The following is a 14,865-nucleotide window of genomic DNA, read 5'->3' as shown; positions in this document are numbered from 1 at the left end:
AGCAGACCCTGAAAAATCCCCATGACGGAAATTGCTTATATAATGTTTTAAAGGGTTACTTTTATGCTTTTTTATATTTTCAACTTTCTTTAGTGTGTAATGTTTCTGTTTGAGCATTAAGCACTCCATTTACTCATTTTCTCTATATCATTGTCACTGTTTCTGAACTCACTGTAGTCTTGAGTTTTCTTACGTCAACAAACACATCACAATATTCCTCATTTAAGGCATACAAAAAAAAATGGGGCAGGGCCTGGTTGAGTTGAGTTAGTAGTGTGTGAAACTCGTGGTTATGATAAGGACCTTTAAAAACCTATGCTATTAGAGCCCAAAAACGAAATCAAGTCTTTGTAAAGGGGCATAATAGGTCCCCTTTGATTGAAAATGTAAAACTACATAAAGCATTGTGAGGATTCAGGTTTATGAGTCAGAAATTATCATTAGCTCTTTACAAATGGAAAGACCCTAACATAATAGAGATACAAGCGTGTGTGCGTGTGTGTGGTTATTTATGTTCTGTTTATCTTTCATTATGGTGACCAAATGACCCTACAATAATAATACCTGAGAATATATTTATTCATTGTGTGAACCTACATAGTGGAAAACAGCTTCATAAAAGAAATAACTTATATCTTATTTCAACATTTTTGAGAAATTTCGCCCTACAAAGACAAATGCAGGAACTACATGAACATTAGAAATGATTTACGTGTGCGTGCGTGTGTGTGTGTGTGTTCATACCTTAGACATACTGACAGTCTCTGTTCAGAATCGATTGGTTCACGGAAATTGGTGGTCTTGTTTTTAAAATGTGGCTCCAGAATCGCAAGCAAAGCATCAAACTGTCCCACTGACATTCTGAGGTAAATTTTGAATCGCTCGGGATAAATTCGCAACTCCTTGATTCGCAACTCCTCTCGGTGCAATTTCAGGATTGGATGGACGCAATAGCCTATTTTCTCTTTCTTCTCTTTTCAATAAGAGAGGACAACAAAATCATCCTCACTGCTTGACGAATCCATTTTGTATTTTTGCGTTTTTTCCCGCAAAGGTTTAATAAATACGCTTCGGACTCAGTGTGCAAGCTTTCTGTGCGTGACAAATTTTTAGGCTGACGAACACGAAAAAACGCATACGAAAATTTCGGACTCAGTGTGCAATGGCCTTAAGTGCCTTTCACCCTGTTACGACTTGATGAACCACTGAAACGATTTTGGAAACATTATTTTAAGCTAAAGAATCTTACTTAGTGTTGCTTTAAAGGGAATGAGAGGTGACGCTCGGATTGGTTTATTGCACGTTACACCTAAACCACACTTAAGGCCAATTTATACTTCTGCGTCGAGGGTACGCCGTAGTGTACGACGTTGGCTACGCACGTAGGCGACGCAGTTGTGAGCATTTATACTTCTGCGTTCAGGTCTTGGTTGCTCTGCAGTACTGCTCCGAAACGCTAGTTGGCGGCGGAGGGTTTTAATGTTCCACTGTGTTTAGATTCCCCGCGGCTAGGTTACTACAAGCAATAGCGACTGAAAGAGAGCGGATCATGTTGGAGTTGGAGCTTATTGAGGTGGAAAAACAATTAATTTTAGTGAAATTACTAAAACTGAAAGGCAGAAATAAGAGATGACGTCGGAGGAGATGGTACGTGTGGAAATTCGTGAGATGGTACGTGCAGAAATGCGTAGGAGGAAATGCGATGCTACCAAGCCGACCAATCACCGATCTTGCGGTCCGCGTCGTCGCGACGTGTAGTTACATTTTTGAAGTGGTGCGCGTCAGGCTACGGCGAAGGGTGCGCGATATGGGACGCGTCTGTGCGTATGCTACGGCGTACCTACCGCGCGCACCCTACGCAGAAGTATAAATTGGCCTTTACGAGTAATGTAGCTACTTCAGGCCAACCCATTTTAGATGGGCTCCGCCCACAAAGTTACTTACGTTTCGTGTTTGATACTTGCGTTTCAGGTCGTTAAAATAGAGCGCCTAGACTAGAGCGTGTAAGCCTAAATTCATTGTCTGTAGATGATAATGTCCCATTGTTTCAGCACGTGGTGTGTTTTGGGGCAGAAATGAGTCATTGTCCTGAGAGGGATGCTGATGTGCTGTTCATCTTAATATCAGCCTGGACACGACTCAGGAATGCCTGGATTCACAGATTATGTTTTTCTTCTTAGATGTGGGGGATCTCTCTGGGATGTGTTAGGTAATACAGGCATGTTTTCTTAAAAGAATATGACCCTGAGTCACAGTCATGGACATGTCTGTGTTTGTTTGGCTTCTGTGATTGTGCCTTGAAGGCAGACTTCTGTAGTAGACAAAACACTTACAGGGTTATGTGAGAAATCATATTTTTTCTCTCTCGCTGACATCCTTTTTTTTTGGCTTTTGCTTTTCTTTCTCTGTGTGATTCCGTCTGCACCATTTTGCTCTTTCAGAGCTCAGGAGGTGTTAACTATCACTGTTATTATTGTTTATATTTCCTCTAACGCTGTGTATTAAAGTTCAGTGTGTGGGTCGTCCTATAGTGTTTGTGATCCAGACATGTGTTCAGCAATGCCCCGGAAACCACCTCCAGCATCATTGCAGAGACTTGTTTAGGTGTTGTCAGACTACTTTAGACAAATTTTGAGTGTTTGTCTGGTTTAATTATCAGTATTTTAACCAGTGAGACTACTTTAAGTTTCACTATTTGACTGCGTGTCAGTGGTTTAATGAAACTAGTTTAAGCATCCGTTTTGGACTGTTTTAGAGGCTGCAGACTGGTTTAATTTTCAGTACAAGTAAAGATAATAGTGTATTAAGTATTGTATTAAGTATCCCCAGATAGCAAACTGACATTGAATCAACGTGGAAATATGACATCGAAACAACGTTGATCTGACATTGTTTTCCTCATCGAATTAACGTTGAACCAACGTCAGACGCGTCATTCTTTCAAAACTACCGGAAAATCAACTTGAAATCAACGCGTTGTTTCAATGTTATGAAAGCAAACCAATTTTCGATTTTCATTTAGCTTTGAAGAATGCCGCGTCTGACGTTGGTTCAACGTTAATTCGATGAGCAAAATCAACGTTGTTTCAATGTCATGAGAGACGTCGTTTCCACGTTGATTCAATGTCAGTTTGCTGTCTGGGTCAGTATTGGTCTAGTTTAGGTGTCATTAGTTTTAACTAACCATACTAGTTTATATCAATATTTGTCTAGTTTAGATATCTCCAGTTTAATGATCCTAGTATCAATATTGGTCTAGTTTAGGTGTCAATAGTTGTGGTAGTCATAATGCTTCAAATCAGTATTTTAACTAGTGATGTTAGTTTAAGGATCATTATTGGTCAAGTTTAGAGTGGTTTTAGTAGTCATACTACATTACGTATCAGTATTTGCCTAGTCAGGTGTCAGTATTTTTAGTTTTTTTGTCTTACTACTTTATTAGTGTTTGTCTGGATAATATTTTAAGAAGTGGTTTGGGTAGTCATTCTAGTTTAAGTATCGGTATTTTTAAAGTGTCAATAGGAGTCAATTGTTGACATACAGTCACAGCGTATAATGGCATTGGTCTTGAAAGATTTTGATGAATTATGAGGAGTTTTGTGTGTCTTGGCAATATTGTGCACATTTTGAGACTTTTACTCTTTTACTCTTAAAGCAATGTGAGGAGAAACACTTTAAGGGATACTCCACCCTTTTTACATATTAAACTATGTATTCCCTTAAAGGGTTAGTTCACCCAAAAATGAAAATTAAGTCATTAATTACTCACCCCCATGCTGTACCAACCCCGTAAGACCTTCGTTCGTCTTCGGAACACAAATAAAGAGCTGTATAACTACCACATTGGCTCCTAAGGGACTGCCTCTTGACGGCCCAGAAAGTCAATGAAGAAAATGTTTAAATATCCCAAGTGACTACCGTGACCGAAAAAACAAACAAAAATAACGAGTTTATTCGACTATTCCTTTTCTTCCTTGTAGGCCAGAAACGAGACTTCCTTAGATTTCCACGACGCATGCGCGAGAATTGCGATCTCCTTAGACTACTTCAGTTCAGTTCTCGCGCATGCGTCGTGGAAATCTAAGGAAGTCTCGTTTCTGGCCTACAAGGAAGAAAAGGAATAGTCGAATAAACTCGTTATTTTTGTTTGTTTTTTCGCACAAAAAGTATTCTCGTCGCTTGATAAACATATAGTTGAGCCACGGTAGTCACTTGGGATATTTAAACATTTTCTTCATTGACTTTCTTGAGCTCTCAAATTTAATCAAAAATATCTTCATTTGTGTTCCGAAGACGAACGAAGGTCTTACGGGGTTGGTACAGCATGGGGGTGAGTAATTAATGACTTAATTTTCATTTTTGGGTGAACTAACCCTTTAACTAAAACGAGTTGAAACATACCTCTCTCGTCTCAATGTGCAAACTAAATCGCTCTGTCTTGCGGCGAAACTTTGTTAGCGCTTAGCTTAGCTTAGCCCAGCTCATTCATTAGGATCCAAACAGAGAAGCGATACATTATAGTTATCCATTTTACACGCGTGGAAAAGTGCCACGTTTCATTTTGTGTCACCGTTCTCGGTCAAGTTTTTAAATAGGAAAAACGTGGAGGTGTTTGGTCGCTTCTCTGCTTGGATCCTACTGGGCAAAGCTAAGCTAAGCGCTAACAAAGTTTCACCGCAAGACAGAGCAATGTAGTGTACGCACTGAGACGAGAGATGTATGTATCAACTCATCTTAGTTAAGGGAATAACGCAGTTTAAAATGAAAAAAAAAATGTGGAGAATCCCTTTAAGATATGAAAGATAACTCATTATTAGATATGTCTCATGGGTGGTGCCATACACATTTGCTTAGTAATTTTAGTTTTCTGATATCTGTGCTACATCCTCTCCTTTTCATTGCTCTGTCTTTGACACTTTTGCCATGAACTTCTCATGGAGGAGAATTCTTAGTTGCATGTGATGTGTGATTATGGTAGGAAACTCATAAAACGTTCATCACAAGCAGGACTGAGATCTGTAATTACATACAGCTAAAAACAGACTTCCAAACACTCCACAAACAAATAATGACTGTCGGATGAATCTTTAAAAAAAAAAAAAAAAAAAAAAACTTCCAATAAAGAAAATAAATCTGCACTCAAAAAAATAACTTGTTTTTCTAACTTAATAGAATTATCAAGCGTAGCGTCAGTTCTGGCAGGTAAACGTTAGACTCTCAGCTGATCTACGTCTATCTATAGGGATACATTGCGTATCACAGTATACATATATAAGCTCCTTCAGTATTATCAGAATTACCCTGCTCCTCCTCTCGCCCAGTCAGCATTTGGCATTCTGATTCCCCTTGAATCAGAATAAATTCTCGAATTATGTTGTAATTTAAAATCTTGAATTATTGATATCTGCAATACATTCATGTTGGTTCTGTTCTGTTTACCCTAAGGCAGGTTTGTTGCTGCTCTCCCTGCTCTTATCCATGCTAGGCCTCATCCAAACTGTATGCTAATTGTCAATCGTATTTGACGATTGTGGTCCTGACAGAAATGACACCTATTTCTACACAGTTGAACTAATTTACTAGATTAAATTAACTTAAACTAGGTTAATTGCACAGATGATTAAAATTCATCCTAAGTGAATGAGATCACACCAATTTCATTTGACGTTCTGTTAATGTTTCCTGAACATAATCCTTTGTGCAGAGTTGCATGAGTTTTCTGCTTTTAAGAAAATGAAGACTTGTTAGAGTTTAAGGTCCCTATTTTAACAATCTGAAACGCAAGTATCAACGCCCGACGCAAGTTTAAAAGGGGTTGGTCTGAAGTAGCTTCATTATTCATAGGCCACTATTGGGCAAACAGGTCTGATTCGTCATTACTACAATTAGCCTGAAAAATTTGGGTAAATGTGTAAGCTACACTCAAAAAAAAAAAAAAAACTCTTTGAACGAACATAAAAAAATTATGGAAATGTTTTCCACAGCATTATGCAATTCTGTTATTCCAATTTAATGTACTTACGTTTGGTCAACTTAATGTATTAGGTTGATTCAACTTATTTACTATGGTTGGGAACAGCTTAATTTAATATTGTCAGTGAATTTAAACAGGCTCCCTGATATGATTCAGGTATTCAAATTCATAATATTCATTCATCTAATACAATACAATTTATTTTAGTGTCACACTTAGGGTTGGGTATCGAGAATCGAGTATCGATTGGAACCGAGACTAACTTTTCGTTTTTCCCGGAATCGTTCAAAAGTAAAAATTTCGATTCCTAGTTTCGATATTCACAGTCCGCCGAGCGGAAGAAGAAACCGCTGAACAACACCAACGAAGAAGCGTCTACCGGAAGTGTTGGCATAACCACGCGAGTCGAACATGAGTAGCTTACGTTGGCGATCCAAAGTGTGGCTTCACTTTTCTAAAAATAACGAAATCTCGGCAAAATGCAAAATTTGTGACAAAAGGAGTATTTTTACAGAAGGAGTATTTCCTTCAGAAAGAGCGTTGGTTAGCTAAACTTTTTTGACCCTGCCTCTTAAAAGAATCGGAATCGAGAATCGTTAGGAACCGGAATCGAAACAAGGAATCGCAATCGGAATCAGAATCGTTCAAATTCAAACGATACCCAACCCTAGTCACACTAATAGATTTCTAGACTATAACCAAGTATTAGCTACAAATAGCACTTGGTAGCATCTTAAATTATAAGATTCCCATGCTTCACACCGCTGAAAGTATTGCTGAATCGGTTTTCAGACTAACCAAATGCTCCACTCTTCTCCGCAATGTAAATTAAATGGAACTAATAATTGCAATTTAATTGAACATTAAACACAATTACGCACTATAAAGTCTTCCCCTTTTCTCATTTTCTCAAAAACACAAAAAATAACATTTAATTTAGACATTAATTTAATTTAGACATAGAGTTTTAGTTTATGCAACACAAATCATTCATGTAATCAATGTAACGCAAACGGATTAAGTAAACTTACATTTTACATATTTAAGTAGATTGAACACAATCAAATTAAGTTTGGACAAAATGTATAGCAATTGTGTTGCTTAAGCTCATTTTGACAAGCAGCAAAAATCATTTTTTTGAGTGATAGACTTAGGCCTACATTTTTTTTTTTACATGTTTAGTTACACCACAATGATTTTCCTCATGTGCTAATATGTTCCCTTGTTATAATGTATGATTTGCAAAAATAAAAACTGCTGCATCTGTGTTGATTTGAGAGAATCAAAGTGTATGCGCGTTGTGCACCCATTACATTATGGCCAAGAATGCACGCTTAAAATAGCATTATGAACAACGCGCAACACGCCAGTGGCACAATTGTTTTCTGGAACTGTAAAATAGCACCAGGGAATGTTTGCGCCGAAACACGCCTCCTTATTGCGCCCTCCCAGGGAGCGCAAGTTCATTTCCTAGTTTATTGACGTGCAGTGGAGGGAAAAGTGCGCTTTAAGGCCAATTTATACTTCTGCGTAGGGTGCGCGCGGTAGATACGGCGTAGCATACGCACAGACGCGTCCCATATCGCGTACCCTTCGCCGTAGCCTGACACGCACCTCCTCAAAAATGTAACTACACGTCGTGACGACGCGGACCGCAAGATCGGTGATTGGTCGGCTTGGTAGCATCGTATTTCCTCCTACGCATTTCCGCACGTACCTTCTCACGCATTTCCACACGTACCATCTCCTCCGACGTCATCTCTTATTTCTGCCTTTCAGCTTTAGTTATTTCACTAAAATTAACTGTGTTTTTCCACATCAATAAGCTCCAACTCCAACATGATCCGCGAGGAATCTAAACACAGTGGAGCATTAAAACCCTCCGCCGCCAACTAGCGTTTCGGAGCAGTACTGCAGAGCACCCAAGACCTGAACGCAGAAGTATAAATGCTCACAACTGCGTCGCCTATGTGCGTAGCCAACGTCGTACACTACAGCGTACCTTCGACGCAGAAGTATAAATTGGCCTTTACTCTCCTGATCTATCCCTATGCAAAGCATGCTGGGAACTAGAAATCCACTGTCCAGTTTCGGTCAATCCAACACAAATGATTCATGTAGTCCCAACCCAAATCATTTTACAAATTTCATTTCATTTAACGTAATAAAATTTAGCAAATGACAATTTAGTAAAAAACTAAAGATTTGAGTTGTTTCAGCTTATTTTATTTAAACAAACTGAGCAAACAGCTAGAATATTTTTTGTGTGTGTGTGAATGTTGTGAATACCTCATATATCATTACTGCATGTGTAAATGTGTGACCACAGCTGCTGTGTTTGTGTGTTCAGCCCTGCGCAGTGGAACAGGTCAGTCTGTGGTGAACGGACGCTGGGCGGTCGACCCGCCGGGAGAGTATCAGGCAGGAGGAACCACCTTCCTCTACAGCCGACCCAAAGCTGGCCCACACGAGCAGGGAGAGGAGAGAGGAGAGACCCTCACAGCGCCTGGACCCACAACTGCCCAGCTGCAGCTATACGTAAGTGCACACACATGTGTTCATGTAGTATATTACAGTAATGTGGAAAGAGGTAGACGGGTCTGGCTGGAGTGTGAGGGAGCACAAACTCCAATCTGGGAGGATTTGCTGCAGGAGTGGATGGAAGGAATGAGCGGTCGCTCTATTGTGTTTATTAATGATGAGATTAAATGAGCATAACACTTCTGAACTCATGTTAGGAGCTCTATTGTTCTCCTCAAAGGGCTCAGGCAACAGGATTTTTCTTGCTCTAGGGTTGTTTAATTCCAAGTAGCCACTAAAAAATAAATTTGCTATTAAAAACAAGCCTTTTTTCAGTCAAATCTGTATGAGATTTTTTCTTTTCTTCATCACAGAGTCACAGGAGAATCGTAATGTCTTACTTAACGATAATAGACTGGCATACAAGAAAGTATTTTAAAATGATAAAAATACACACAATATCAGTATTTAAGTACTGACACTAGTTTTAATTACCCGTATTGGTCTAGTTTAGGTGTCAGTAGTACACTTTAGTTGTCCAGAAATAGTGCTGAGGGCCAACTAAAGATATACTTAAGTATATTTGATTGTGTTAAAGTGGAACTGTTGCAAGTATAGTTTAGATAAGATTTTAATTCTTGCATTTAAAGAATTATATTATACAGAGATCATACTATCATTACTAGTAGTGATATTAAAACACTTTTTATAAGATGTGTGCATTTGTGCAATAAATAAGTACTCCAAAAAAAATAAAAAATTGATTATAATATTTATATCAGTAAGTCTCAAGTGGTATGTCAGTAAATATGTTAATTGATTTGTAGTATACTTAATTAAAATTAGGACTGGGCAACGATTAATCGCGATTAATCGCATCCAAAATAGTAGTTTGTGTTTACATAGCATATTTCTGTGTGGTGTGTATAATTATTTTGTATATATAAATGCACACACAGTCATGTATAGATTTAAGAAATATTTGCATGTATATACTGTATATATATAAATATTAATATTTAATATGTTGATAACACATTTTTCTTAAATTTATACATGCACATGTGTGAATTTTTTATATACAGTACAAAATAATTACACACACACATATATTATGTAAACACAAACTTTTATTTTGGATGCGATTAATCGCAATTAATCATTTCCGAGCCCTACTAAAAAAATTAATTTATTTTAAATACATTTTGGTATAGTTTATTTTTCATTAGGGTATTAGTGTTTTAGTAATCAGTATTTAAGTTGTGATTCTAGTATATGTGTCATTATTGGTCTAGTTTAGGTATAAATAGTTTAATTATACTAGTATATGTGTCATTATTGGTCTAGTTTAGGTATAAATAGTTTAATTATACTAGTATATGTGTCAGTATATTGGTCTAGTTTAGGTATAAATAGTTTAATTATACTAGTATATGTGTCAGTATTGCTCTAGTTCAGGTATAAATAGTTTAATTATACTAGTATATGTGTCAGTATATTGGTCTAGTTTAGGTATAAATAGTTTAATTATACTAGTATATGTGTCAGTATTGCTCTAGTTCAGGTATAAATAGTTTAATTATACTAGTATATGTGTCAGTATTGGTCTAGTTTAGGTATAAATAGTTTAATTATACTAGTATATGTGTCAGTATATTGGTCTAGTTTAGGTATAAATAGTTTAATTATACTAGTATATGTGTCAGTATTGGTCTAGTTTAGGTATAAATAGTTTAATTATACTAGTATATGTGTCATTATTGGTCTAGTTTAGGTATAAATAGTTTAATTATACTAGTATATGTGTCATTATTGGTCTAGTTTAGGTATAAATAGTTTAATTATACTAGTATATGTCTCAGTATATTGGTCTAGTTTAGGTATAAATAGTTTAATTATACTAGTATATGTGTCAGTATTGCTCTAGTTCAGGTATAAATAGTTTAATTATACTAGTATATGTGTCAGTATTGGTCTAGTTTAGGTATAAATAGTTTAATTATACTAGTATATGTGTCAGTATATTGGTCTAGTTTAGGTATAAATAGTTTAATTATACTAGTATATGTCTCAGTATATTGGTCTAGTTTAGGTATAAATAGTTTAATTATACTAGTATATGTGTCAGTATTGCTCTAGTTCAGGTATAAATAGTTTAATTATACTAGTATATGTGTCAGTATTGGTCTAGTTTAGGTATAAATAGTTTAATTATACTAGTATATGTGTCAGTATTTGTCTAGTTTAGGTATAAATAGTTTAATTATACTAGTATATGTGTCAGTATTGGTCTAGTTTAGGTTTCAGTAGTTTTGGTTCCAGACAGTAACATAGCGTCGGCCCAGATCCGGTCCACATCTGGTATGCGTCGAATCATGTACCAGATGTGGCCCGGATCTGGGCCGACTCTATGTTGCTGTCTGGGGTAGCACACTACTTTAATTATCCTTATTTTAAGTAATGGTACTAGTTTAAGTATCAGTGTTGGTTTAGTTTAGCTGTCAGTAAGAGTCTATCATTGACAAACATGAATAGCACAGCTCTGATCATTTGGCCTTGGAAGAATATTGTGAATAATAGTTCATATTCATATGCTTTAGCTTTAAGTTCATTTAGATGTTCAGAGAAAGAGCGTCCACATAGTTGTGAGTGTGTAGGAGTGTGTTCGAGTGCGTATATATCAGTGATATACGGCCGATACTAACTGGAATGCGGTCATGGAGTGAGACGTTACCATATGCTGGAGTTTATTAACCTGTTTTTACTTTCTCTCTCTCGCTGTAGATTATTTTCCACAGGCAGAATCCAGGCATAGACTATGAATATTACATCCCAGTGGAGAAACAGAGGGATGGAGAGAGAGAAGTACACAGAGAGAGGGAGCGAGGGCGGGCAGCTCTCCGAGAAATCAGTGAGTCTTTCTCTCTTTATCTCTCTCTCTCGACATCTCAGTTTCTATTTTTCTCTCCTGATGATCTTCAATGTCACTATAAATTTATATTGTTTATATGTCTGTGCCACGCAGATACTGTATATTTCACTTGAGCAGTCTTCTCTTATTTCGCTCATCACTTATTGGCCACCGGTGAAACCTTTTAAGGTCATTATAGGAGAATGGGCCTATGATTGTGTGTGTGTGTGTGTGTGTGGAACGTCAGATGATGTTGAGCAGAGTTTTTATGAGAATGGGGTCACTGTGAGAGTGTGTGACATGAACCAAAAAGCATGAATCAGGCTTTAGATCTGTGCCAACTCTGCTAAAAACTATTTTGGCAACTTGGGAACAGACTAGACCATCTAAATCAGCTTAAACCAGCCTGTATTAGCTGGTTTAAGCTGGTCTTTTCAGCAGGGAATTAAATCTTAGTGAGCTGCCTTGCTGTCTACTCACTATACAGGCAGTTACCTTCTGAGACAGCTTCCTGACTGGTTTAACTCTACCCACAAATGGCGTTGCATGCTGCTAAGATAACAACAGAATACTCTAAAGGAGTATCACACATGCAGCAACGTGCAGCATGACTTTTAATAAGAGTTTGATGGAGCTACTGTTGCAAAGCAAACGAACCGGTGTAAAGCAAATACTGTACTTAACCTGTTAAGTGTCACTTTTTTTTTGGAAAAGCACATTTCGAACTTAAAGGGTAACAAAACCCCTGGTCAGAGCCTGACTCCACCCACTGGCATTATTTGAAAATGCTGAAAAAGTGGGCAGACCCCAGCGGAGATAGAGGGGACGAAATAGATGCTAAAACACTCTATCCTGATCGTTTTCAATACTCACAATCCCAATTCCTGACTCCCTACAGTGGTTTTGACGACACAAGATGGTTTTGTATGCTGCCAACGGCGTAGCTCGCGTGGTGAGCTGAAACGTGCGTACGTCACGAAGTGCGGAACATCCAATAGGAAAATTCAACTGCAGTAGCCACCGTTCAACCTGAAGAGGGCAGCACTAAGACGCTTTTACACTATATATTGTAGAAATAAAATGACTGGTGTTAATAAAGATCCATTCTTACAGATCATTAACTAAAAAAAGTTGGTTAAGTGTTTAGTTGCTCTTTAAATTGTTGTAATTCAAGAATGCTTTGGAATATAGATGCAAGATTGGTGTTGTTTTAAAGACATTTGGCAGATTTTTGTAGAAGTTAAATAAATTAAGAAAGTGAAACAGGAAAAAAAAGTTTTAGAAGTTTGAGTTTATGGAAATGTACAATGTAAAAAAAAAATGAATTATTCATACTGCAGAAAAATCAGTGTCTGCAGTGTTTCAAATTTTAGGTTGATATCTCAAAAAATGAGCTTTCAGTAAGATTTTGTTTGGGGTGCAGTACCGAACGCTTCCACTAGGGCCAAACCAGACTCCATTACTGCCCAATTTAAAAGCGCCTCCATTTCCATATGTGTTTTGAGTGATATGAACCATTATTTCCACAATTTTCATACAATTTATGAAGTAAACATCCTATTCAGAAGTAGTATGGGAAGTTTGGCAGATTTTGATATGAATTCAACCTCTGAGAAACACATACAAAGAACACACATGTGCGTTATAGCTCGCTGCCACATCACAAGGTGATTTTATTATTTTTTTCTTTATATCTAAAACATTTGCAGACCTTTTTTCTAAAATAATTAAATGGATGCTAATTTGAACTCTTGGCATGAAAACAAACTGAGGTTTCTACCATTTTTTCATGATTTTTCATGTTCATCACTATTTCAAAATAAAAGTCTGAACACGCCTTAGGAGTATGAAAATATTCTTGTAGCAAATTGATAAATTACAATGACTCCGTAATTTTCAGTCACCAAATATGGAAACTAGAGATTGTAAGCTTTCAAATTATAGTTTGTCAATATTATTTAGGTTTTTATTAAGATATTATTGTTTTAAAATATAATGGCAAACGTCCCACCTGTGGGACGGTGATAGTACCTTTTCAAATTTGTACAATACTTAGTTGCAACTTTCGCTTGTGCAAAAGAAGTGTGCTTAATTGTATTGAATGTGCAGTAGTTTACATCAAATCCTAGAAATATATTGTTAAAAACTCTACCTGCAGATAATATTAATGAAGTAAAAAATCAAATTAAGTGTTCAAAAACATTACAGTCAGTCACACTTTTGGCCCTATTTTTACTATCTAAGCGCATGGTCTAAAGCGCATGACACAAATGCACTTAGGTCGTGTTCGAAATCCTCTTTTGCTAGTTTAACGACGGGAAAAATGGTCGGTGGGTGGTCCCTATTCTCTTAATTAATACTCTTTTAAAAAGCAAGCTTAAGTGTACTTAAGGGTTTTACTGTTGCATTACTATTTTTTTCAGCCAATCGTATTTGTTATTAGTGTTTAGCTCTTGGTCGGCAGCATATTTATCATATTTATCTCTTGTGTTTCAGGTTCCGTCTCAGTGGCAGTCGAGAACCCTGTCGCTCCTCCACCTGTGGTGTCTTCCGCCTCCTCGCCTCCATTTTCCTTCCCTTCCTCCTCATCTTCCTCTGCATCTGATCGATGGCCACCAGAGAGGCTCCGCCCACAGAGCTCAGGACCCAATCGCAACGCTCGGATCCCTCCAAGAACGGACCTCCCACTGGACAATCAGCCGGCATTCATGTGGCAAAGAGGCGCGCTGACAGAATGCACTGCTACCTGTGGCAAAGGTCAGGGGTCACCATAGCTATGCATACGAGTTGTAATCAAGGGGTCAATGTTTGGCCGGTATGCATTTTCTGGTAGATACACGTTTATCCAATGAACGACCATTTAAAAGTAACTATTCAGACTAAATGAAATCATTGCAGCATATGAATTAGTGCTGGACGATAGTACGATAACTATTGCAATTTAACTTTCCTTGATAAAATTTTAACAGAAGTTCGATAAGTGTTCAATATAATGTTTATGCATTATGCAAATGATGCTGCACATGTCTGTTGCAGACTGGTGCCAATGACTGATAAGCGCTGCTATTTCTGGTGCCAATGAGAAACATTTAAGAGCAAACTGGCCAAAAGCTGCTCGTTTGAACCATGCACTACACATTTATCAGCTCTGCTCAAAACACAGCAGCACAGCGACAGCTCGAGCGAATGACCGTCTTGAGCATGTGACCACAAAAAAATCGTTTTCAATGTTACGGTTGTTTTTTTTATTGAACATTTACATCTACAGTATCCCAACTCAAGCTACTGTCAAAATAATTTTAAAAAAATGTCTATAATGCTAAATGTACGTTTTCAATTTTAATGAATAGACAGCATTTATTTTAAATTTTAACATTATAAAGGTACTGTCACTTTTAATCAATTTAATGCATCGTGTAAAAAAACAACAACATTAATTTATTTTAAAAAATACTATTTT

The 14,865-nt window shown here is 37.2% G+C and overlaps 1 protein-coding gene across 2 annotated transcripts in view; it reads left to right on the top strand.

Moving 5' to 3' along the window:
* Nucleotides 1-14,865, top strand: part of adamtsl4 (ADAMTS like 4) — a 92,651-nt gene that overhangs the window by 64,724 nt on the left and 13,062 nt on the right. For both annotated transcript variants that reach the window (XM_089117444.1, XM_089117445.1), the window contains exons 8-10: nt 8,325-8,512; nt 11,279-11,405; nt 13,902-14,162. In XM_089117444.1, coding sequence (XP_088973570.1) covers nt 8,325-8,512; nt 11,279-11,405; nt 13,902-14,162 — 576 coding nt within the window. The remainder of the gene's footprint in view (nt 1-8,324; nt 8,513-11,278; nt 11,406-13,901; nt 14,163-14,865) is intronic.

Source organism: Pimephales promelas, chromosome 12, assembly GCF_988280905.1.
Source record: "Pimephales promelas chromosome 12, fPimPro1.hap1.1, whole genome shotgun sequence".
Lineage (NCBI taxonomy): Eukaryota > Metazoa > Chordata > Actinopteri > Cypriniformes > Leuciscidae > Pimephales > Pimephales promelas.
The sequence above is the reverse complement of the archived record's forward strand: the minus strand, read 5'-3'. Positions and strand labels throughout refer to the sequence as shown.